This window comes from Achroia grisella, unplaced genomic scaffold (genome assembly GCF_030625045.1).
Source record: "Achroia grisella isolate CSIRO2021 unplaced genomic scaffold, CSIRO_AGI_Agris_v1 utg1086, whole genome shotgun sequence".
NCBI classification, from domain to species: Eukaryota; Metazoa; Arthropoda; class Insecta; order Lepidoptera; family Pyralidae; genus Achroia; species Achroia grisella.
Window position 1 is genome coordinate 2,972,191 of NW_026712572.1, and position 26,963 is coordinate 2,999,153.

At 40.1% G+C, this 26,963-nt stretch overlaps 1 protein-coding gene across 1 annotated transcript in view; it reads right to left on the reverse strand.

Moving 5' to 3' along the window:
- Positions 1–14,246: 14,246 nt before the first annotated feature.
- LOC131843822 (serine/threonine-protein kinase D1) overlaps positions 14,247–26,963 on the reverse strand; it is a 122,877-nt gene continuing 110,160 nt past the window's right edge. The window contains 7 exon segments of the mRNA XM_059192579.1: positions 14,247–14,440; positions 15,879–16,061; positions 18,412–18,595; positions 18,970–19,200; positions 24,324–24,476; positions 24,479–24,541; positions 26,343–26,512. Coding sequence (XP_059048562.1) covers positions 14,247–14,440; positions 15,879–16,061; positions 18,412–18,595; positions 18,970–19,200; positions 24,324–24,476; positions 24,479–24,541; positions 26,343–26,512 — 1,178 coding nt within the window.

A 26,963-nucleotide genomic window follows, 5' to 3' on the forward strand; every position in this document is an offset into this window, starting at 1 on the left:
ATAATTAATTATGCATTTTCATATATATATGTGTGGACAACAATATATACTTATGTGTAACAAAGTTTATTTTACAATCAGCAAAATTTTCACAATATAGAATAAAGTTTTGTTTCAATATTCAGTTCTCTTATATTGAAGCTATTTGGCACTGTACAAGAAATATATATATATATAGAGCAGAGTTTTAATTATGTTTATTTCAATAAACACAAGAGACCTCTTAACTTTTTGAACCCCTTAATAAAACAAAAAGTCGGTGTAAGAGAGTTGGTTGAATTTATTATTTTTAATTCATAATGTTTATGTTCATAAATGAGCAGAAATGTGTTTGATCAGGGGTTCCAGGAGATTGAGGACCAGGTTTAGAGATACCGGTATCCTTTATACCTGATTTATTACGTAAATGGTAAAAAATATTTTTACCACAGACTGTCAATAAACAATACTAATGACTAAATAATCCACAGATTATTAATTATTAAAATTACACGTTACCATAAACAATTCGTCATTCATCATGTAGTAACGAGAGCAGTTACTAACCATAAACAACCGAATAGAGTCAAAACAGTTGTCGCGAAAAAAAAGGTTTACTAAAGTTTAAAAATACTATTGTTTTAATTATTTAGTAAATATCTAAAAGGAATTATACTTTTATGTCTGAACAAATTTATATTAATCGTTAATGGTATAAATTGTAATATTGTATATACTTCTTCGGTACATAAATGTAAGTACAAAATCGTATCCATTAATCACGTGAGGCTTGAAAGGTGGTTCGTGATTTTTGTCCAACCCCCCTCGGGTTGGACAAAAATCACGAAATATCACAAGGGGGAGGGGGAGTGTAGTAAGATATCACGTGTATTTATTTTTTTCTGTTTTTATGGCAATCAAAAACAACGTGCAATCTAGTCTAGACATTTTTATCATGATCCTTAATTTCAGAGTAAAATAGAATTATAGTTTATACTTGTATTTAAAGATGATAATCTAAAAATTTTAAGATTCTTTGCAGGCACTAAAAATACACGTAATCTTGAGGGGTTTGTGGGGGGCGGGGGAGGTTGTCCTAAATCTCACTGCGTCTCACCAAGGGGGAGGGGGGGATGGGTTAAGAGATGCTAAAAAAGATCTCGTGATTAATGAACGGCGCCGAGGTTCACAAACCTGCGAATATCTATAATTCTTCGTATACCTACTGCTATATTTATATATTTTATTGAGCTTTAGTATTAACTAATATTATATTTGTATAAACCAATTCCAAATAAGAAGCAAGTTAATTTCGCTCGAAAAGATTCGGAAATGAATCGGCATATATCGTATGTTGTTTGATTTCCGGATCTTTTTTCGGTTTTAGTCGCTTACGACTAGGGCGTCCATAAATTACGTTATATGTTTAAGGGTGGGAGGGGGTCGAGTCAAATCTCATCTAATCTTACGTTGGAGAGAGCCCCCCCTCTCTCCAACTCAAACAACTCTCTCGGCAAATATCACGGGTTTTTTTTTTTCTGATTCAAAAAAAAAAAAAAAAACTATTTTGGTCCATCTAATCCAGATTGTATATGCTTAAGATTTAAGATTAAGATCATTTGTTCGAAAGAAAATAATTTCATTCATACTTTGTCACGTTATACACCTACCCCTCCGATCGATCCCCCGTCCAATTCAAACGGGGATCGATATTACGACGGCCTGAGCCGAGGTTCGAACCCCTAGTGGTGCCCTCAGGCTAAAGTCGTATCCGTCAGGCGGGAGTTGGCCTTCAGCCGCTCCATAAGTCCTTCCGCGGGTTTGGAGTGCCATCTGCACTCGCCCCCTAACGTCCGGTGAAGCTGTAATGGCCAGCTGCGGCCAACAGCATTAGAGTAGTCCGAAAAAAAAGTTATACATCTGACTGTCAAATCATATTTGCTTGTACCAAATAGCCCAATAATGTATTTACGATACAGTGTAGCCCGTCCTTTGTTTTCGCGCCACTGTCAGCCGAAGAGAGTACGAGCTGAGTAGGTAACACGAGAGTACGTAAATAAAAGCACTAATCATTTTTTTCTTTTTACAATAACAATCCAACGCGTATACGTAAGAAACCCACATTTTGAAAAAACTCACGTGACATTGGGGAGAGGGTTGACTAAAATCTCACGACATCTCACCACCACAGACTATTAAAAACACCTTATGTAATTTACGGACTAAGGTATAATATTTTACGACTCTTCTCTCATGCGGGAGTCAGAGAGGAGCATAGTCAACTGTTATTGTGAACGCAAAAGTCAACTTGCGTCCAAGAATTATTTATTATACCACAGAGCAGGCGACGAACCTGCCTCGGATTAATTCGATTATCTATTTCCATCACCAGAGAGTTAATTAGTAATAAATTGACACACAAAGTTTTAATGTCATCCAGATTTGAATCACCGGATTTGTATTGTAAACATCTAGGCCACAACGCTCCCATATAAATAATATAAAAATAATACTAAAATAGAAATTAAAGCTTAAAGTGACCTATCACCAAATTATACAGTGATGTAAACGAATATTATAAACAAATAGAAATTACATTTCCAATTAACGTTTCTCACAGCATCAACACTTAAAAGTTAAGAAATCTAATAAAATATGGAGAGTCAAATAATGCTTATATAAAAAATATTCTTATAAATATGCACACAATATATTCAGTGTATATAGAACGAAATGTTTAAGTGCATTCACTACCGAAATCTGGTAAAGACTGCACTGATCGTTGCTGTAACAAAAATAATGACTCTACATCATCTGTGACAGATAATATAAGAAATAACAAATAAAAAAATACAATATACACATATATAATAATAATAATCTCAGGACAATTCACTCAGCGCCATCTAGACCCAAGTTCAGCTAGCTAAAGCTTGTGTTATGGGTACTTAGTCAATTAATACAAATACATAAATACATACATATTATACATAGACCAATACAAACAATCATATTCATGAATACATGAAAGAATAATTTCTGTATCTTGGGAGGACTCGAACCTGCGACCATTATAAATAATGCGAAGCTAAACCCCTGGACCAGCTAGAAACCTCGAAACTAGACTTCGGCAGTGAACACAATTAAATTGACACATTCAAAATAGTTGATATAGTTAGAGATCACAGAAAATGGAAGTGAATTGCATTGTAAACAATAAAAAAATACAAGTAATAAAAAAAATCACAGTGTTGCAGTATAAGAAAAATATCGCTGGAATGGCGGGTCGGTTGACACGAATCGAGAACAGGGGCGGATCTACTGAAGGTCTTTTTGGGCTGCAGCCCAGGACCCCGAGTATACAAAGGGGTCCCTGTCCCCAGTGAAATGATATTTAGAATATAAAAAAAATATCTAGAATTTTCAAAAACCTATCATAAGGTTGGCAACCCTGAGATCAATCTCAAGTCGCACTTACTATCCAAAGGAACAGGGTATTTTGATCGGTGTATTTTTTTTAGTTGAGTAATATAATCAGGTAGTGCCCTAAGTAGATTTAGCCGAGGGTCCCACAAATTCACGATCCGTCCCTGATCGAGAGAATATAATTATGTACTAAATCTGTATTTTTACATCTAAATATATACTAATAACGTTTTACATTGTGACTATGTATTAGAACGCATTTTCATTGGTCGATGTTTGGTTAATTATAAAAAAAACTTCAAGCGAAAAAAAGTCAACTCACACAGCGCCATGTAGTCCAAAGCTAAACAGAAATATAAATAATCTTTATTTAAATAAACTCAAATTGCGTAAGATTTTACAACAAAATACCAGAGTCTGTTATAAATCTGCCTGAAAACAGGTTTTAATGTCATTTAAAACAATTCCTTTGCAAAAAAAGCTTACTATAAAATTGTAGAATTCGTTAACGATAATAATGTTTTTATAGAAAAACTTAAAATCCATAGCACTGACAATATTATCTGATTACACTAATAATGAGTGCGTAGCGATTTCTATGTTGATTATCGCATGCCTCTTACTTGTTATACTGTTATTATTATTATACATCTATTAAAAAGAGCAACACACAAGTTTCTTGTTCATTGTTCTTGTGATGAATCTGCGTTCTGAATGGTTATCTGTCGACCAATGACCATGCGTCCAAAGACAATTTACATCAACATTGAACAGTAACAATGCGTATTTTCAGGCCGTATACAGTTCAGAAAGGTCCCATCACTTCACTAGACAGGTGTCTATATCAGTATTAAATAGGGTTTGCAAGTAGGTCGTTGTTAACTTTTATTATATTATAAAATATTTGATCTCGATTAGACTCGATTTTCTTCGCTCTCAACATACTAGGAGTATGTTGAGAGCGAAAATGTACTGTTGGTGTTATTTATTCATAGAAATACTAATTTCATTTGTACTATTATATATTTTCTTTTTGTTATTAAAATGCGTACTTGGAACTCTTATTTGAGTTTTTGTATTATGCTATGACGTAGATCGGTGTTTCCCAATTAGTGGCACGTTAAGTTGCATCAAGGGGTACGTGCTGCTATCAGTAAAACAAACACACACACTCTCACAAACTTTCACATTTATAATATTAGTGTGATAGCTACAATAAGGAGTACGCAAAGTTTGAGGTCTTTTTTGAAGTGGTACGCAGCAAAAACTGTTTGGGAACCACTGGTATAGATAGTAGTAAAATGCGTAAATATTGGGTTGTTCGGAAAGTAATTCAGTTTTTTCCTGATTGAGGATTTAAATGTATTTTTTGCACTCAACTTCACACTTAAAACGTATAATTTTTATATGCTTTACTGCTATACTATGCTACAGTACTGGTAGTATAGGGGTACGCAAAGTGAGATGTGTTTTTTGAAGTGGTACGCAGCAAAAACTAATTGGGAACCACTGACGTAGACCAGCAAAAAAGTATTAATATAAAATTAACTACAGGGTGGCCCAGAAGTCACTTTACATTTTGAAAATTAAATAACTTTTTTTCTATTAAAATATTTCTTTTACTCTTTTCAGAATTAAAAAATATAATCCCTGGAAATTTTTATCTTGGATAAGTTTACAACAGAACAATGAGTGAAGATAATTGAATTTTACTTTGAAAATGGATGGTCAATTGTTGCAACGCAAAGATCGTATATGCGCCATTTTCAAAGTAAAATTCAATTATCTTCACTCGTTGTTCTGTTGTAAACTTATCCATGATAAAAATTTCCAGGGATTATATTTTTTAATTCTGAAAAGAGAAATAGAAATATATAAATAGAAAAAAGTTATGTAATTTTCAAAATGTAAAGTGACTTCTGGGCCACCCTGTATATAAATTATTGTTAAATTTTCTATCAATGTGGGCGTTACATTTATCATTTAGTTTTTTAATGCACCAAGCCCAATTTACACTTAGCCCGAGTGGGCAGGGAAGTGAGCAGCGCGAGAGTGTAAACAGGAGTGGAAACACTTCCCACGCGCTGCCCGGCGCTCCCTCGATTGTCGGTTTTTCGTGCGCGAGTCAAAGGACTGGCAGCGCGAGTGGCAGCGTGTTTTTACATTCAGCCCTCTCGCTCAGTTGTCGCCCGGCTATATTTCCGGCAGCGCGAGTGGCAGGGGAAGCGGCTGAATGTAAGCATTTGGATATTGAAATAGTATTGCTATACCATGTGCACTGTAGCATGGTGCGGGTTACAGTTTCGTTTCACTCTTGAAAGTTGCCGCAACTTATAAATTATGCCTCACCGGCGCCCCTCCGATCGATCCCCCGTCCAATTCAAACGGGGATCGAAATTACGACGGCCTGAGCCTAGGTTCGAACCTCTAATGGTGCCCTCAGACTAAAGTCGTATCCGTCAGGCGGGAGGGGGCTTTAGCAGCTCCATAAGTCCTTCCTTTGGTTTGGAGTGCCATCTGCACTCGCCCCTAACGTCCGGTGAAGCTGTAAAGGCCAGCTGCGGCCAACAGCATTAGAGTAGTCCGAAAAAAAAAAGTGTGCCTTAGTATTTCAGCTGTACCACATTCGTAATATATGAAATCATTAATAACTGTAGTAGATCAAATTTAGCAACTGTTAAATGAAGCAACTGTCGCCCACATGCTACAGTGCACATAGTCTACTATTTATTACATTTTAAATGACAGAAACTAACAACCATAGATTCGATATACTTTTTTTTTTAAATTACTGAACGTTTATAATTATCCATTGTAAAATGGCTGCATTTCGTTGTAATATATATCTTATTTGTAAATGTAATTTACAAAATCTAAACAATATATAATCATAACATGTGTATATTTGAACGTAATTCGACGTATTTCAAAATGGACCTTAATTTGTTTGGACTGAAAACTTATTTTCAGTTGTTACTGTTATTTCATGTAGAAAATGGGTCTACATCGGCCAGTACATTGGGTAATCTTTCTAAATATAATGTAATCATAGCTAATATTGTAATAGTTTTAATTTAAATACTTATAAGAGTAGGGGGTTAGTCGTAAAAGATAAAAGCCATTGATAATAATAATCAAATTAAATTACATTTCCCAAGAAACAATGCGGAAATCGAGACTAACAGCGGAATGTAGTCTATACATATAAATAAAATTGGAGTGTCTGTTTGTAATATTGAAATAATCGTTTTTACTAAATGAAGGATATAAATACGGAACATATACTAAAATAACATTTTTTTCAATTTTTGTCTGTCTGTCTGTCGGTCTGTTTGTTGCGCTAATCTCTGAAATGGCTGGACCGATTTTGACGGTACTTTTTTTGGCAGGTAGCTGATTTAATAAGGAGTAAGTTAGGCTATTTTTATTTTAGATAAAGAAAGTCGCACAACAGTCAACAGTCAACGCGGACGAAGTCGCAGGAACAGCTAGTCTTAAAACAAATTTCATTCCTTCCATGGAAACTGTGGGGTCTCTAATTGTGTTTAAATCTAAATATACATATATAACTCAAAGGTGACTGACATAGTGATCTATCAACGCACAGCCCAAACCACAAGACGGATCGGGCTGAAATTTTGCATGCAGGTAGATGTTATGACGTAGGCATCCGCTAAGAAAGGATTTTGATTAATTATACTCTCAAAGGCATAAAATAGTGGATGAAAGTTTGTATGAAACTCTCAATTTTAAACCGATCGGGCTGAGACTTTGCGTGCATAAATCTACTATGACGTAGGCATCCCCTAAGAAAGGATTTTGATAAATTCCACCCCTAAGGGGATAAATTAACGCGAGCGAATCCGCGGGCAAAAGCTAGTTTTTTAATAAAATTATTGATAAATGTCATAACAGAATAGTAAAGAGGGTGGACTCCCCCCTCCCCCTCGTGCAGTTCTGTCAAGAGTAATACCTTTTGTAACCAACGCGTTCCATAAACAAAATTCATTATAATATTTTAAAAAGATTGTCTATGTTTTGTCTATGCTTGCGGTGTTAATTTGTACTTATAACCGGCGTAACGCCACGCCCAGTCTGCACCTACATGAACCTACCATAAACTACACTGCACGTCCCTTTTTGTCTGCCCCTTTAGTTTTTACAAATAATAATCAAATTTTAGTAAAAAAGTCTCCGTGTTGTATATCTAACTTCGTAACGTCCTACCAGATCCTGCATCATCGTTTAATTTTATAATAATAAAAATAAAAATGACCATTTCAAAATTATTTTCCAAATTTCTACTTTGCTTCTTGGGTAAGCTGCCGCCAAGACTTTAACTTTCTACGACTAACGTTGTCTATTCCCAATTACTAACCAGCAGTTTTGACGCTAAATTTGTGACTAAACTTTGAATATTCTCAATAATTACTTAGTAATATTAGTTGGAAGGTTACGTGGCATTGGCACTGTCGGTTACCGTATATTGTTGGCATTTCTTGTCTATGCATCTAGCGAACATTATAAAAACTAATACAATATGTGTATCTTCAATTATATCTAAGTCTATCTATCTATCTATAAATATTGTGTGCGCGTACACTAAACTATCTTCAATTCAATGATATTCATATAATATTATACATTTCAAATGATACTGTATTTTTGAAATAGGGTTAGTAATCGTCATTGAGGCATTATGTATTGAAGTGCTAGAGAAACTTAAAACCGCAGATTTTTACGGCATCACCGCAATTCATTTTTCATGTTGAACGTTCGTTACAAGCCTTTATTGATAAAAAATAGCTAATAACATATTATTATGTCTAAAAAAGAATAAGAATGAATTACAATAGGCTTTACACTCTACAAATTATTACTTGTTCTAAAATAATCGTCAAGTGTGAAATAATAAAAAAATCTTGACTTTACAATATGTTTCTATATTGTTTGTTTTATACAACGTAGGACGCAATAAATTGTACGACTATGTTAGCCTTTTTCAAGTCAGTAGACTTTTTCAAGATATACTCCTATTGAATACTAACATACTAACTCTTAACGTAACTACTCATGGGACACGTTAGGAACGTGTCCCATGAGTAATATTTAGATACGTCTTCTCTAGTATATACATATATAATACCTCAATGTAATCAGTTTGACAATCCTATTGACTATTGCCAGCAAATACAAGTCAATAACATGTTATATAAAACTTTCGTCGTGTCCCATGAGTAATGTTTCGTTACGTCTTCTCTAGTAGCTATATAATACCTCAATGTAATGTCTAGTCCAGTAATTCTCAACCATTGCGCCGCGACACTTTTATTTGCCAGGAAAATATAAATTCTAAATAGATATATAAATTATTAACTTGTAATTAAACCTACAGATAAACAGTTATTTTTGTAGTATACATTATTTTATTTAGAACATTTCAAATCCTTATCATAATTAGTGCGTTATAGATAGTAATTTAAAGATATCTATTTCTTGTGAGCGGCCATATATTGAAATTGTTAAGTGTCTACAATATAAAGGTTGAGAACCACTGGTCTAGACTATGCACTGCACCCATATACACCCGTATACACCACTCACTGTTGTACGCGCACACTATCCAACATTCACTTATATATAATAAGTATTGACTACAATTGTATATCTATATATAATATTAACCTATTTAGGCCGCGGAGGCGCTCCTCGTACAGAGCAGCTGCACATATACTATAACAATATCATTACACTATTTAGAACCGGCGGCGTTGCTTGTATTCGATACGAGAATCAACCACATTGTGACGGATTTGCATACTTTCAACTGACTTCAAAAAAGGAGGAAGTTCTATAATAACATTTTTTTTAAATTTCCTTGGACAATTCTGTCTAATCACTACGACTGATTTACTGAACTAGTTGGTAGTGTGTATTTACACACTTCAACTTAAAATATAAGGTAACAACTAAATTATCTAAAAGAGTATCACACAAGTTTCTTGCTTATTCTTCTTGTGATGAAACAGTTTTTCGAATGAACGGTAGATTAAAAAAGTGATGACTATTCTAAAGTGCTTCAATGTAATGTAAGTTTATTTAAATAAATGATTTTCTATTCTATTCTGTCCATTTTGTGACATCTATATTTTTAAACAACTGTTACTTAAATCCATAGGTATTAAGTTTGTTGATCAATACAATTACAAAATTACGTCAAACAATTAAAAAAAATATAGTCTACAACGAACAAAAGCAACGCCACTATTCAACCGAATGAGGACCATGTCTTTACACAATAAAAATACGTAAAAAAAAAAAATCAGCAGATTATAAATGTCGGAAACTCTGTTACTCTACGTAACAGAAGATTAGAATTCTTAGAATAGAATATAAAATATATAAAACCGCGTATTGTGATGTATATTTAAATTATTATGTGTAAATAGCTGCCTTTACACGTTCAGGATCGCGCGCGATTCAGCGCGGGAAAGACAGCGCGGGAAAGACAGCTCGGGAAACACTGCGCGTGCAATCGTGTGCGATTGCATTTTACTATTTTTTGTGATCACACTTTTGCGCGTGAATGCATGTATGTTTCAAGTCATTCTTATATACACTTCTTTATAATCTTATTTTTTAATTCCACATAATTTATATTCCAGAACATTCACGCGCTATTTAGCGCGGGAAAGCCAATGAGCGCGTTCCTGTGCGATTGCATTTTACTATTATTTCACTCACTTACACTTTCTTTTAATATTTTATTACACATTTTATTTTTCCAAGTCACGATTCTGATTTATAAATTATCAATAACTCTATAAAGTCTTTGCTCTATTATCAGATATCCTCACTTTGAAATATTAATTAATTATTATAAAAAGGCGCTAAAGCACGCACGATTGAAGAACATGGGTATGCTCACTGTTTGCGCGCGCGGTATCTCTCGGTCTCTGTCTACATTTATATAGACCTTCTTTCGTGCGCTAAAGAGCACGTGTAAAGGCAGTAATAACTATCATACTCTACACTCCATTCATCTGTCGTACATTTTGTTCACAACAAAATAAAATTATTAGGTACTTAGTATAAGTTAATAACTTAATTTAATAACATTAAAATTCCCGTTGTAAATAAATTAAAAAATTCATATAAAAATACTTCTAAAATCGTCGAAAATAGCTACGAACGTAGGAATGCAGTGGTTTTTAACGTTAGCTAACGACGCGTCAGGCCGCCTCTGTTCGGCGTACACATTACAAGCGAACCAAGAAATACTAGTAGACTTATATATATATATATATATACATATAGTAATTGAGATATTCAATTGGAATAAATATTATTAAATTAGTAGATATGCAAGCGAGTGCATAGATGGACCATTTGTTGGGCTCATCAGTGCACTCAATAAATTTCATCTGCTTTACGCATATCATACCTCGTTGCGAAAAACCATAGATATTAGTGCTCTTTTAAAAAAATAAAGACCCATAGATAAAATGGTTTTGCAGGCTTGTTTGTATGTATATTCTATATAAACATAAAAAAATATATCACCAGTTTATATAAGCGTTGTAAATATTGGTAATGATATGAATCAAATCTAACTTGCAATTGTGTTGGTGTTGCTTTTTGAAGCAAGAGATTCAAAGGCGGCCCGTCGCGTCGTGGTAACTTGTATAAAATTAATACAACAATATAATGTCTCCGTTCTCCGCACGGAAATAGAAATGTTCTAGAACGTTCTAGCGCTGTGAGCGGGCGGCGCCTACCTCACTCCGACGAGGAGCTTTTTCCACCGGAGCCGGATGCCTTTCCTCGGCCGTGGAGCCCTGTGAGCCTCGTCCGGAGGCTTCGTTTTTGATCTGCCGGGGAATAGAAATCTATACTAGACTATAGAATTAGATTTTATTGCCATTACATTAATACACAGTTACAACGAATTGGGAAGGCAAATATTTGGAGCAGACAAATCATCATCATCTGCTTCTTCCTTATCCCATTTATTTGGGGTCGGCGTAATATGTTTTTCTCTTCCATTCATCTCTGCTCGCAGTCATCCCGTTATTTACTCCCTTTCTCACCATATCATCTTTCACACAGTCCATCCATCTCTTTTTCGATCTTCCTCTACCCTTATAACCATCCACATTCATATAAGTTGGAGCAGACAAATATAATAATAATAATAATATATACATATAAATAAAATTAGAGTGTCTGTTTGTAATATTGAAATAACCGTTTTTACTACATGCATATGAATATAAGTACGGTACATACATCGCAATAATATTTGTTACAATTTTTGTCTGTCTGTCTGTGTGTTTGTTCCGGCTAATCTCTGAAATGGCTGCACTGAGTTTAACGGGACTTTGTTTGGCAAGTAGATAATGTAATAAGGAGTAACTTAGGCTACTTTTATTTTAGAAAAATAAAGTTAAATTCCACGCGGACGAAGTCGCGGGTACAGCTAGTCCTTTCCTTATATATAAAAATTACGTGTCATATTGTTTGTCTGCTAATACAATAATATTGCGACTATAAATTGAGATGTAAGCTATCCTATCTTTCAAGTTGGATCAAATTGCACACAATGTGCAAATCAAATTTGCAATATGTTCAGTAGTTTTCGGAGTCCATCGCGGACAAACAAAGTGACACGTAATTTTCATTATATAGATATTGGAAATAATTATTTTATGGTCTGTTTATAGTGATGGGGTGCGTGAGGTAGCTAGTGTAGCTGTAGTGTGTAGTGTGCAGTGTGTAGTGTGCAGTGTGTAGTGTGCAGTGTGCAGTGTGCGGGGTACGTACAGTCAGCGCTCGGGGTTGGCAGCCCAGCGCGCGTCGTCGCTGGGGTGCGTGAGGTAGCTAGTGTAGCTGTAGTGTGTAGTGTGCAGTGTGCAGTGTGTAGTGTGCAGTGTGCAGTGTGCGGGGTACGTACAGTCAGCGCTCGGGGTTGGCAGCCCAGCGCGCGTCGTCGCTGGGGTGCGTGAGGTAGCTAGTGTAGCTGTAGTGTGTAGTGTGCAGTGTGCAGTGTGTAGTGTGCAGTGTGCAGTGTGCGGGGTACGTACAGTCAGCGCTCGGGGTTGGCAGCCCAGCGCGCGTCGTCGCTGGGGTGCGTGAGGTAGCTAGTGTAGCTGTAGTGTGTAGTGTGCAGTGTGCAGTGTGTAGTGTGCAGTGTGCAGTGTGCGGGGTACGTACAGTCAGCGCTCGGGGTTGGCAGCCCAGCGCGCGTCGTCGCTGGGGTGCGTGAGGTAGCTAGTGTAGCTGTAGTGTGTAGTGTGCAGTGTGCAGTGTGTAGTGTGCAGTGTGCAGTGTGCGGGGTACGTACAGTCAGCGCTCGGGGTTGGCAGCCCAGCGCGCGTCGTCGCTGGGGTGCGTGAGGTAGCTAGTGTAGCTGTAGTGTGTAGTGTGCAGTGTGCAGTGTGTAGTGTGCAGTGTGCAGTGTGCGGGGTACGTACAGTCAGCGCTCGGGGTTGGCAGCCCAGCGCGCGTCGTCGCTGGGGTGCGTGAGGTAGCTAGTGTAGCTGTAGTGTGTAGTGTGCAGTGTGCAGTGTGTAGTGTGCAGTGTGCAGTGTGCGGGGTACGTACAGTCAGCGCTCGGGGTTGGCAGCCCAGCGCGCGTCGTCGCTGGGGTGCGTGAGGTAGCTAGTGTAGCTGTAGTGTGTAGTGTGCAGTGTGTAGTGTGTAGTAGTGTGCAGTGTGTAGTGTGCAGTGTGTAGTGTGCAGTGTGCAGTGTGCGGGGTACGTACAGTCAGCGCTCGGGGTTGGCAGCCCAGCGCGCGTCGTCGCTGGGGTGCGTGAGGTAGCTAGTGTAGCTGTAGTGTGTAGTGTGCAGTGTGCAGTGTGTAGTGTGCAGTGTGCAGTGTGCGGGGTACGTACAGTCAGCGCTCGGGGTTGGCAGCCCAGCGCGCGTCGTCGCTGGGGTGCGTGAGGTAGCTAGTGTAGCTGTAGTGTGTAGTGTGCAGTGTGTAGTGTGCAGTGTGTAGTGTGCAGTGTGTAGTGTGCAGTGTGCAGTGTGCGGGGTACGTACAGTCAGCGCTCGGGGTTGGCAGCCCAGCGCGCGTCGTCGCTGGGGTGCGTGAGGTAGCTAGTGTAGCTGTAGTGTGTAGTGTGCAGTGTGCAGTGTGTAGTGTGCAGTGTGCAGTGTGCGGGGTACGTACAGTCAGCGCTCGGGGTTGGCAGCCCAGCGCGCGTCGTCGCTGGGGTGCGTGAGGTAGCTAGTGTAGCTGTAGTGTGTAGTGTGCAGTGTGCAGTGTGTAGTGTGCAGTGTGCAGTGTGCGGGGTACGTACAGTCAGCGCTCGGGGTTGGCAGCCCAGCGCGCGTCGTCGCTGGGGTGCGTGAGGTAGCTAGTGTAGCTGTAGTGTGTAGTGTGCAGTGTGTAGTGTGCAGTGTGCAGTGTGCGGGGTCCGTACAGTCAGCGCTCGGGGTTGGCAGCCCAGCGCGCGTCGTCGCTGGGGTGCGTGAGGTAGCTAGTGTAGCTGTAGTGTGTAGTGTGCAGTGTGTAGTGTGTAGTGTGCAGTGTGTAGTGTGTAGTGTGCAGTGTGCAGTGTGCGGGGTACGTACAGTCAGCGCTCGGGGTTGGCAGCCCAGCGCGCGTCGTCGCTGGGGTGCGTGAGGTAGCTAGTGTAGCTGTAGTGTGTAGTGTGCAGTGTGCAGTGTGTAGTGTGCAGTGTGCAGTGTGCGGGGTACGTACAGTCAGCGCTCGGGGTTGGCAGCCCAGCGCGCGTCGTCGCTGGGGTGCGTGAGGTAGCTAGTGTAGCTGTAGTGTGTAGTGTGCAGTGTGCAGTGTGTAGTGTGCAGTGTGCAGTGTGCGGGGTACGTACAGTCAGCGCTCGGGGTTGGCAGCCCAGCGCGCGTCGTCGCTGGGGTGCGTGAGGTAGCGGGTTCCGACGCGGTGCTCGAGTGCGCGGAGGTCGAGCCAGGCCTCCCGCGTCTGCAGCCACGCGTGGGCCACCGACTTGTCCACCGACAGACGCTTGCGCTGCTTCACTTGCAGCAGGTTGTTGATCAGGTCGATGGCTGAAAATGTCACGTGTCGAGATTAATTCATCTTTTTTACGCTAAATTACGCTGCAAATCAACTGATAATGTACTAATAACAGTTTGTGCTGGGCTAACCCTTAGACAGTGAAGTATGTAGTCAAGCTTCTGGCATAGGTTCTAGTGGAATCAAGCCTTCAAGAGATCGCCCCAGTCATCTACTGTGAGTCTTTCCTTATTTTTACCTTATGCAAGCTAGCCATTGTACGCATCCCTACTTAGCCTCACCTTTCTAAAAGAGATGCTATCTTATTTTTACACCCCCCTCTCCCCCTGGTCGGGTTCCAGGTGCTTAACGGCGGCCCGACCAGGTTACTGTTATAAAAATATTATTAATTGCTTGAAATAAATGTTATGATAAGATACTTCACGCCTGGACAGCTTTTAACGCTATACCAAGCACAGGTCCGATCTTGCATTGAGTATTGTTCCCACTTGTGGGATGGATCCGCTCAGTACCAACCTGACGCTCTAGACTCAATCGACAGACGAGCAAGAAGGCTTCAAAGTCTTAATCACCGACGTAAAGTAGCTTGTCTATCGGCTCCATTTTGGCGAATGTGCTCAAGAACTGCACAACCTCATTCCTCCAGCACCGTTCCATCAACGTACACCAAGACTGAGAGCGGCTCCATCCCTACACTATTGACATCCCAGCTGCTAGAACTAACCGTTTTGCATCATCTTTCCTTATGCGAGCAGCTAAGGAGTGGAACTCTCTACCAGCGTCTATTTTTCAGATTATATTTGACCCAAAAAATTAGTGCTTGTTGGTAGTTTGTATTCACACGTTTCGACTTGTAAATGTAAACTTACAAGGATTATTTAAAAGAGCAACACACAAGTTTCTTGCTCGTTCTTCTTGTGATGAGACAGCTTTCCGAACGAGTGGTAGATAAAAAACAAATTGTTATGACTATTCAAAAGTGCTTAAATTAAGTTTATTTGAATAAATGATTTTCTATTCTATTATATTCTATTCCTGCCTCTTACAACATTAGGTCTTTCAAAAGTGAATAGGCATTATTTGAGCTTGCGTGTAATAGCTTAGACCACATCATCACTTAACATCAGATGAGATTGCGGTCAAGCGCTCGCAAATTTTAATATAAAATAAAATTTTTTTTTTTTTTTTATACCACTTAGGTGGCAAACAAGCATACGGCCCATCTGATGGTAAACGGCTACCGTAGCCTATGGACGCCTGAAACACCAGGGGTGTCACATGCGCGTTGCCGACCCTTAAGAAACCTTAATATACCCTTCTTGAAAACCCCCATGCTGTAGTCTCTCGAGAAAACCTCGGCAGGTAGTTCATTCCACAATCTAAGTGTACGCGGGAGGAAGCTCCTCTGAAACCGCACTGTACGAGACCACTTAGGTTCCACTTAGGTTAAATTGAATGTGTGGTGCCTACCTTCAGCGGAGATCTCCCTCCACGGCGTGGGCGGGTACATGAAAGCAGCATTCTGTATCTGCTCGTTGATGTCTTCGTCCTCGTTGAAGGGGAACGTGCCCGAGAGTGACACGTACACAATGACACCCACCGACCACATGTCCAGCGACCGGTTGTACCCTTTATTTCGGAGGACCTCCGGCGCTGATGATTCATTACGCAATGTCAATAAAAATTTACAATAAAATACCAATTAACTTAAAAGGTGAGGATGATTCTAAAAAGTTTAAAATAGCTCTAAAAAAATATTTAATCGCAAAGAGTTATTATGCGCTACAGGAATTTTTCAAGGAAAAAAGTTAGTTGTGTTTGTGCCTGTTTGTTTTAATGTAGTGATGATTTTTTATTTATTTTTTTTATACTAATTAACGATACATATATATAATGTAAAAATTCAATTATGTAGTTTATATAAGATTTATTAATGTGATTGCTGTGCCCTTTCAGGGTTCATGTTTGATTCTATACTTTTAGTAAATTAAGACCAATTTTGTTACAACATGTAATAGCAATAAATAAAGGAATGAATGAATGAATAGACAAGAATATTAATATACACATGCACACACATTCTTTCTTACAGATACACACACACACACAAGTGACTTCAAATTCAAATACTATTATAATATTTCTAATTCTTAAAGTATTCTTAAAATTGTTCTATTAGTTTTATATATTGTGAAATTTATAATATTTGATTTGTACTTTTAAATTAATCCTTATTCTGTCTGCCACGTTCTGTTTTATTTTCTTTTGCTAATTCACTGAAAACCTGTTAATGGCTTTCTCTAGATATGTACTGTTGATTAATGTATTAGATTGTAAGCTGTTGGTTTTCTAATAAATAAATAAATAAAATAAATAAATACCAGATGTAAAATCAAACTTGCTGTCCCCAAGTATCTTGTGAAATATAAATTTACAAGGATTATTTAAAAGAGCAACACACAAGTTTCTTGCCCGTTCTTCTCATCTTTCTGAATGAGCGGTAGATTAAAAAAATGTAATGACTATTCAAAAGTGCTTATATTAAGTTTATTTGAATAAAAAAAAATCTATTTCTAATCTATTCTATCATTTAGAAAAAGTCAATAGGTATAAAAATTTACAATAAAGGATATTCTAGATATACCCTTAAATAAATTCAAAACATCAGTTAAATCATATTTACAGAGCAAAGCCTTACTAAACGATTACTTGAATGACGAGCGTGCATGGCAATAGTTGTTCATGCACGGGATTTTCATTTAATGTTAGACATAGACACCTATATAAACATACATTGTAAATAAACTGGGTTTAAAAAAAAAGTAATACAATTGAGTTTTTTCCCAGTTCTTCTTCAATATATATTTTTTTCTCTACCGTTCACTATATAGATCCACTATATAGTGAACGGTAGAGAAAAAAATATAAAATAGAAAAATTAACGTTCATAAGCGGCTAATGTTACGTTTGCATTTAGCCGCTTCCTCTACAACTTGCGCTGCCGGAAATATTGCCGGGCGACAACTGAGCGAGAGGGCTGAATGTAAAAACACGCTGCCACTCGCGCTGCCAGTCCTTTGACTCGCGCACGAAAAACCGACAATCGAGGGAGCGCCGGGCAGCGCGAGTGGCAGTGCCAGTGGCATGGGAAGTATCGTGTTTACACTCTCGCGCTGCTCACTTCCCTACCCACTCGGGGTGAGTATAATTTGGGCTTAAAATGTCCTACATGAACAAATATTTTTTTTTTTAAATAATAATAATCTCAGGACAATTCACACAGCGCCATCTAGTCCCAAGTTAAGCTAGCTAAAGGTTGTGTTATGCGTACTAGTTAACTGATACATATATATATGTATATATTTTTTTAATACATATTATATATACAAAACACCCAGACCGATACAAACAATCATACTCATGAATACAAATGTTTGTGCCGTGCGAGGAATCGAACCCGCGACCATCGGTCGTAAAGCGGTGTGCTAGACCGCTAGACCACCGAGGTCGACAAATAATTTAAAAATTCAAAATATCTTTATCTAGGTCTATTACAGACTCTTATGATAAGTCAAATCTACCGTCAGTTCGGATTGATATCGAGATGAGAAGAACTGATAGATATATATGATATATACTGATAAGATCATAATGAATAACCGTGGACAATTAACACAGCGCCATCTAGTCCCACGGTAAGCAGAGCTTGTGTTATGGGTATTAGGCAACTTATATAAATACTTAATTATTTTTTGTAAATACATACATAATATACATAGGAAACACCTAGACCGGTACAAACAATCATACTCATGAATACAAATGTTTGCACCGTACGAGGTATCGAACCAGCGACCATCGGGAGTAAAGCGGTGTGCTAAACCGCTAGACCACCGAGGCCGTCTACTACATATAGGTACTATGTGTATGTAATTGGTGAATAAAGAGCGTATCTATATATATGTCTATTAAATGTTATAACCACATCGTAAATGCCACTCACCCAGATAGGCAGGCGTGCCCACAACGGAGCGCCTGAAGGACTTCTCGCCGATGATCCTGGCGAAGCCGAAGTCGCACAGCTTCACCTGAGGGAACTCCTCGTCGGTGGACAGCAGCACGTTCTCAGGTTTCAGGTCGCAGTGGACTATGTTCTTCTCGTGTAGGTGTTTTAGAGCCACCAGGATCTGTAGACATTTTTGATATTTTTACGATACTTTAAAGTACATTTAATTTTATTAAATAATTAACCTATATCTATACATCTATACCTATACATACATATAATTGGAGTGTCTGTTTGTAATACTGAAATAAATGCCGTACATACACCAAAATAATAACATTTTTTACTATTTCTACTTGTTCCGCCTAATCTCTGAAATGGATGTACCGATTTTGACGGGACTTACTTTGTCAGGTAAATAGTAGCTGATGTAATAAGAAGTAACTTAGGTTACCTTTATTTTAGAAAAAATCTTTTAAATTAGAAACATAAAGTTAATTTTCAAGCGGACGAAGTCGCGGGAACAGCTAGTATTCAATAGATGAAGTTACTGACCTGTGCGACTAAGAACTTGGTAATTCTCTCCGTTAACCTTCCTTTTTCATGCGACAGTATCATTTCCAGCATGTCCCCCTTCAGTTTCTCCATTACAACGAAAATTCTTTCTGGCGTTTCGAACATGCGTTCCAAGTCCACAACTCCTGGGTGGGAGAGGTTTTGAAGGATCGCTACTTCATTCTTGAGCTGGGCTTCTTGTTTAGTTGGAAACCGGAGTTTGTCGATAACCTGCAATATACGATTTATTTTATGTTATGAAAACCATAGAGACAATTCATTTATGTGGTTCGAAAGGATAACTTTGGCGGTCAACCTGATTTTAGATGGCAATCGACGTTTATATAAATAACTAGCTGTACTCGTGGCTTCGTCCGGGTAAAAGAGTGACATTGACCAAATATTGAAAAAGTTTTTAATAACCTAACCCAATAAGAGAAAAATAAATAAGTTTCATAGTTCTCGCTTCAAACATGACGAATTTCCATAAAAAAAATTCATCCTCTATTTTATTTTACCCCACTTACGGGTAATTATTTTACAAATTTTGAATGTCAGTTTTACTATATTTAATCAACAGCTTTATAAATGATGATTTTTCCATAAAATCCATTCTTTCTCCCTTTCAAGCCCTTAAAATCATTTTTTCACATTAAAAGAAAATTGAATGAAAAAAATTGAATAAGAAAATTGTGTCAATATAGTGTACGTAGTTAAGTTGTGTCAAATATGAACATCGTCAACTTGTGTCAAATATGAACGTCGTAATATTTTACAAACTTTGAATGTAATTTTTTTTATATTTAATCAATAGCTTTATAAATGACTATTTTTCCATACAATCCATTCTTTCTCCCCTTTCAACCCCTTACAACCATTTTTTCACATTAAAAGTAGCCCATGGTCAAATTATGTCAAATATGAACATCGTAATAATGTGTCAAATATGACCGTCGTAAATTTGTGTCAAATATGAACATCGTAAACTTGTGTCAAATATGCCGGTCGTAAAATTGTGTCAAATATGAACATCGTAATATTGTGTCAAATATGAACGTCGAAAAATTGTGTCAAATAAGGACATCGTAAAATTGTGTCAATTATGAAAGTCGTAAAATTGTGTCAAATTAGACCGTTGTAAAATTGTGTCAAATTAGACCGTTGTAAAATTGTGTCAAATATGAACGTCGTAAAATTGTGTCAAATTAGACCGTTGTAAAATTGTGTCAAATATGAACCTCGTAAAATTGTGTCAAATATGAACATTGTAAAATTGTGTCAAATTAGACCGTTGTAAACTTGTGTCAAATATGCCGGTCGTAAAATTGTGTCAAATATGAACATCGTAATATTGTGTCAAATATGAACGTCGAAAAATTGTGTCAAATAAGGACATCGTAAAATTGTGTCAATTATGAAAGTCGTAAAATTGTGTCAAATTAGACCGTTGTAAAATTGTGTCAAATTAGACCGTTGTAAAATTGTGTCAAATATGCCGGTCGTAAAATTGTGTCAAATATGAACATCGTAATATTGTGTCAAATATGAACGTCGAAAAATTGTGTCAAATAAGGACATCGTAAAATTGTGTCAATTATGAAAGTCGTAAAATTGTGTCAAATTAGACCGTTGTAAAATTGTGTCAAATTAGACCGTTGTAAAATTGTGTCAAATATGAACGTCGTAAAATTGTGTCAAATTAGACCGTTGTAAAATTGTGTCAAATATGAACCTCGTAAAATTGTGTCAAATATGAACATTGTAAAATTGTGTCAAATTAGACCGTTGTAAACTTGTGTCAAATATGCCGGTCGTAAAATTGTGTCAAATATGAACATCGTAATATTGTGTCAAATATGAACGTCGAAAAATTGTGTCAAATAAGGACATCGTAAAATTGTGTCAATTATGAAAGTCGTAAAATTGTGTCAAATTAGACCGTTGTAAAATTGTGTCAAATATGCCGGTCGTAAAATTGTGTCAAATATGAACATCGTAATATTGTGTCAAATATGAACGTCGAAAAATTGTGTCAAATAAGGAATCGTAAAATTGTGTCAATTATGAAAGTCGTAAAATTGTGTCAAATTAGACCGTTGTAAAATTGTGTCAAATTAGACCGTTGTAAAATTGTGTCAAATATGAACGTCGTAAAATTGTGTCAAATTAGACCGTTGTAAAATTGTGTCAAATATGAACCTCGTAAAATTGTGTCAAATATGAACATTGTAAAATTGTGTCAAATTAGACCGTTGTAAAATTGTGTCAAATATGAACATCGTAAAATTGTGTCAAATATGAACGTCGTAAAATTGTGTCAAATTAGACCGTTGTAAAATTGTGTCAAATATGAACATCGTAAAATTGTGTCAAATATGAACGTCGTAAAATTGTGTCAAATATGAACGTCGAAAAATTGTGTCAAATAAGGACATCGTAAAATTGTGTCAATTATGAAAGTCGTAAAATTGTGTCAAATTAGACCGTTGTAAAATTGTGTCAAATATGAACATCGTAAAATTGTGTCAAATATGAACGTCGTAAAATTGTGTCAAATTAGACCGTTGTAAAATTGTGTCAAATATGAACATCGTAAAATTGTGTCAAATATGAACGTCGTAAAATTGTGTCAAATATGCCGGTCGTAAAATTGTGTCAAATATGAACATCGTAATATTGTGTCAAATATGAACGTCGTAAAATTGTGTCAAATTAGACCGTTGTAAAATTGTGTCAAATATGCCGGTCGTAAAATTGTGTCAAATATGAACATCGTAATATTGTGTCAAATATGAACGTCGAAAAATTGTGTCAAATAAGGACATCGTAAAATTGTGTCAATTATGAAAGTCGTAAAATTGTGTCAAATTAGACCGTTGTAAAATTGTGTCAAATATGCCGGTCGTAAAATTGTGTCAAATATGAACATCGTAATATTGTGTCAAATATGAACGTCGAAAAATTGTGTCAAATAAGGACATCGTAAAATTGTGTCAATTATGAAAGTCGTAAAATTGTGTCAAATTAGACCGTTGTAAAATTGTGTCAAATATGAACATCGTAAAATTGTGTCAAATATGAACGTCGTAAAATTGTGTCAAATTAGACCGTTGTAAAATTGTGTCAAATATGAACATCGTAAAATTGTGTCAAATATGAACGTCGTAAAATTGTGTCAAATAAGACCGTTGTAAAATTGTGTCAAATATGAACGTCGTAAAATTGTGTCAAATTAGACCGTTGTAAAATTGTGTCAAATATGAACCTCGTAAAATTGTGTCAAATATGAACATTGTAAAATTGTGTCAAATTAGACCGTTGTAAAATTGTGTCAAATATGAACATCGTAAAATTGTGTCAAATATGAACGTCGTATAATTGTGTCAAATTAGACCGTTGTAAAATTGTGTCAAATATGAACATCGTAAAATTGTGTCAAATATGAACGTCGTAAAATTGTGTCAAATATGCCGGTCGTAAAATTGTGTCAAATATGAACATCGTAATATTGTGTCAAATATGAACGTCGTAATATTGTGTCAAATTAGACCGTTGTAAAATTGTGTCAAATAAGGACATCGTAAAATTGTGTCAATTATGAAAGTCGTAAAATTGTGTCAAATTAGACCGTTGTAAAATTGTGTCAAATATGAACATCGTAAAATTGTGTCAAATATGAACGTCGTAAAATTGTGTCAAATTAGACCGTTGTAAAATTGTGTCAAATATGAACCTCGTAAAATTGTGTCAAATATGAACATTGTAAAATTGTGTCAAATTAGACCGTTGTAAAATTGTGTCAAATATGAACATCGTAAAATTGTGTCAAATATGAACGTCGTATAATTGTGTCAAATTAGACCGTTGTAAAATTGTGTCAAATATGAACATCGTAAAATTGTGTCAAATATGAACGTCGTAAAATTGTGTCAAATATGCCGGTCGTAAAATTGTGTCAAATATGAACATCGTAATATTGTGTCAAATATGAACGTCGTAATATTGTGTCAAATTAGACCGTTGTAAAATTGTGTCAAATAAGGACATCGTAAAATTGTGTCAAATTAGACCGTTGTAAAATTGTGTCAAATTAGACCGTTGTAAAATTGTGTCAAATACACCATCTTAATATTGTTTCAAATACTCCGTCTTAATATTGTGTCAAATATGACCGTCGTAATATTGTGTCAAATATGAACGTCGTAATATTGTGTCAAATTAGATCGTCGTAAAATTGTGTCAATTATGACCGTTGTAAAATTGTGTCAAATATGACCGTCGTAAAATTGTGACAAATTAGACTGTCGTAAAATTGTGTCAAATCTGACCGTCGTAAATTTGTGTCAAATATGATCGTCGTAAAATTGTGTCAAATTAGCCCGTCGTAAAATTGTGTCAATTATGACCGTTGTAAAATTGTGTCAAATATAACCGTCGTCAAATTGTGTCAAATTAGACTGTCGTAAAATTGTGTCAATTATGACCGTTGTAAAATTGTGTCAAATATAACCGTCGTCAAATTGTGTCAAATTAGACTGTCGTAAAATTGTGTCGAATATGAACGTCGTAAAATTGTGTCAAATTAGACCGTTGTAAAATTGTGTCAAATATAACCGTCGTCAAATTGTGTCAAATTAGACTGTCGTAAAATTGTGTCGAATATGAACGTCGTAAAATTGTGTCAAATTAGACCGTCGTAAAATTCTGTCAAAATAGTGTACGTCGTAAAATTGTTTCAAATATGAACGTCGTAATTTTAAACAAATATGACCATCGTAATATTGTGTGTCAAATATGAACGTCATAAACATAGTAAGAACATAGGAATAGGCGAAATAATCGGTATAATGGCGTAGTAGTAGTAAGTAGATGTCTCCTTGGTGCATAGTCGACCATACTCTTATTTTTCGAACTACTCTAATGCTGTTGGCCGCTGTTGATCTTTACAGCTTCACCGGACGATAGGGGCCAAGTGCAGATGGCAGTCCAAACCCGCAGAAGAACTTATGGAGCGGCTGAAGGCCAACTCCTGCCTGACGGATACGACTTTAGTCTGAGGGCACCGCTAGGGGTTCGTATTTCGGCTCAGGCCGTCGTAATTTCGATCCCCGTTTGAATTGGACAGGGGACCGATCGGAGGGGCGGGAGCTCCGGTGTGGAGCGCCCGGGCACAGGGCACAAGCGCTTTATTGATTGCGCGATATGGTGTGTATGGGGTCGTCGCCTTCGCCGGCAAGGACGGTGTCGTGTGTGTGTGTCAGGGCGGTATCGACCATACTGACTATAAGCGGGTACGAGCTTTTTTTTAATAACCTAGGTTTTTAAATATAATATATAGATTATATAAGTGGTACCTTGATGGCTACGGCGCGCTGCGAGCGGCGGTGCAGCCCGGCGTATACAATGCCAAATTGGCCCGAACCCAGCACCTCGTCCGGGAAGATCTGGTACACCTGCGCCATGTCTGTAGCGCGGCGCGGCCCGCTCCCCGCGCCCCCTCCCCCTCCCCCTCGCCCTCCGCCTCGCCCGCGCCCTCCGCCTCCCCCGCGCCCGCGCCCGCAGCATCCGCCGTCTCCCCTGACACACATCAAAGAACGTATATTACAACACGAGTTACACGCCGCAGCGACGACTCTTTCCATTTCTGCTTGTAATATTAACTGCCCTTATACGAGAATAGCTGCTTTTACATGTAAGCTCTTTTATCCGCGAATATGGTATCACGCAGGAAAGAATGTAGCGCGCGAGGTAGGCGCCCCCCCCGCCCCCGCGCCCCCCTCACACGGCGGGCAGCAGGAGAGCGGGACCTGCGCGGTGCGGCACGGGCAGGCGCGCGTGGCGCACGCTGGTCTCCCAGGAGCGCGCGAGGTAGGCGCCCCCCCCCCCCCCGCCCCCCCCACCCGGCGGGCCGCAGTAGAGCGGTACCTGCGCGGTGCGGCACGGGCAGGCGCGCGTGGCGCACGCTGGTCTCCCAGGAGCGCGCGAGGTAGGCGCCCCCCCCGCCCCCTCGCCCCGCTATTGTGTGCAGCAGTAGAGCGGTACCTGCGCGGTGCGGCACGGGCAGGCGCGCGTGGCGCACGCTGGTCTCCCAGGCGCGCGCGAGGTAGGCGCCCCCCCCGCCCCCTCGCCCCCCTCACACGGCGTGCAGCAGTAGAGCGGTACCTGCGCGGTGCGGCACGGGCAGGCGCGCGTGGCGCACGCTGGTCTCCCAGGAGCGCGCGAGGTAGGCGCCCCCCCCGCCCCCTCGCCCCCCTCACACGGCGTGCAGCAGTAGAGCGGTACCTGCGCGGTGCGGCACGGGCAGGCGCGCGTGGCGCACGCTGGTCTCCCAGGAGCGCGCGAGGTAGGCGCCCCCCCCGCCCCCTCGCCCCCCTCACACGGCGTGCAGCAGTAGAGCGGTACCTGCGCGGTGCGGCACGGGCAGGCGCGCGTGGCGCACGCTGGTCTCCCAGGAGCGCGCGAGGTAGGCGCCCCCCCCGCCCCCGCGCCCCCCGCACACGGCGTGCAGCAGTAGAGCGGTACCTGCGCGGTGCGGCACGGGCAGGCGCGCGTGGCGCACGCTGGTCTCCCAGGAGCGCGCGAGGTAGGCGCCCCCCCGCCCCCTCGCCCCCCTCACACGGCGTGCAGCAGTAGAGCGGTACCTGCGCGGTGCGGCACGGGCAGGCGCGCGTGGCGCACGCTGGTCTCCCAGGAGCGCGCGAGGTAGGCGCCCCCCGCCCCCTCGCCCCCCTCACACGGCGTGCAGCAGTAGAGCGGTACCTGCGCGGTGCGGCACGGGCAGGCGCGCGTGGCGCTCGCTGGTCTCCCAGGAGCGCGCGAGGTAGGCGAGACGTGCGCCCCCCCGACCCCCTCACACGGCGTGCAGCAGTAGAGCGGTACCTGCGCGGTGCGGCACGGGCAGGCGCGCGTGACGCACGCTGGTCTCCCAGGAGCGCGCGAGGTAGACGCCCCCCCGCCCCCTCGCCCCCTCACACGGCGTGCAGCAGTAGAGCGGTACCTGCGCGGTGCGGCACGGGCAGGCGCGCGTGGCGCACGCTGGTCTCCCAGGAGCGCGCGAGGTAGGCGCCCCCCCCGCCCCCTCGCCCCCCTCACACGGCGTGCAGCAGTAGAGCGGTACCTGCGCGGTGCGGCACGGGCAGGCGCGCGTGGCGCACGCTGGTCTCCCAGGAGCGCGCGAGGTAGGCGCCCCCCCCGCCCCCTCGCCCCCCTCACACGGCGTGCAGCAGTAGAGCGGTACCTGCGCGGTGCGGCACGGGCAGGCGCGCGTGGCGCACGCTGGTCTCCCAGGAGCGCGCGAGGTAGGCGCCCCCCCCGCCCCCTCGCCCCCCTCACACGGCGTGCAGCAGTAGAGCGGTACCTGCGCGGTGCGGCACGGGCAGGCGCGCGTGGCGCACGCTGGTCTCCCAGGAGCGCGCGAGGTAGGCGCCGACCCCCGAGTCGGGCGGCGGCAGCACCCCCGCGCCCGCGCCCGCGCCCCACCCCGGGTCCACTCCCACCATGTAGTCCACGTTCGCCGTGCGGATCTCGAAGCAGTGCATCACGTCTGCAACCGACGCGAAACGCTCGTTTATAACATTTCCTCGTGTCACCACCGGTAGATATAATCTAGTGAATATCCTGTCAAAAGTATTGTTTCCAATATATATACATAATATATGCATAATAAACCAGAAAACCACGATATTTACGTTATAAGATCGGCGCCATACGCAATTAATAATAAGGGACCAAGATTGCTACCCTGAGGTACACCCGAGGTACCTGGTGTTTAGAGATCTGTTTATGGCTATCCACTAATTTCTTGTCGAAGTTTTAGTTTCTAATTTGTGCAATAGTAATAAGGCAAAGGAAAACATTAAAGAAAATGCAGAAATCTTTACTTTTAATTAACCTTTTGCTAAATTACTTGTTTTAAGTAATAAAATCTCGCAATTTCGATCCGGATTTTCGCCAACGTGTCATCTCAAAAGTGCTACTAAACCAACTATGTATTA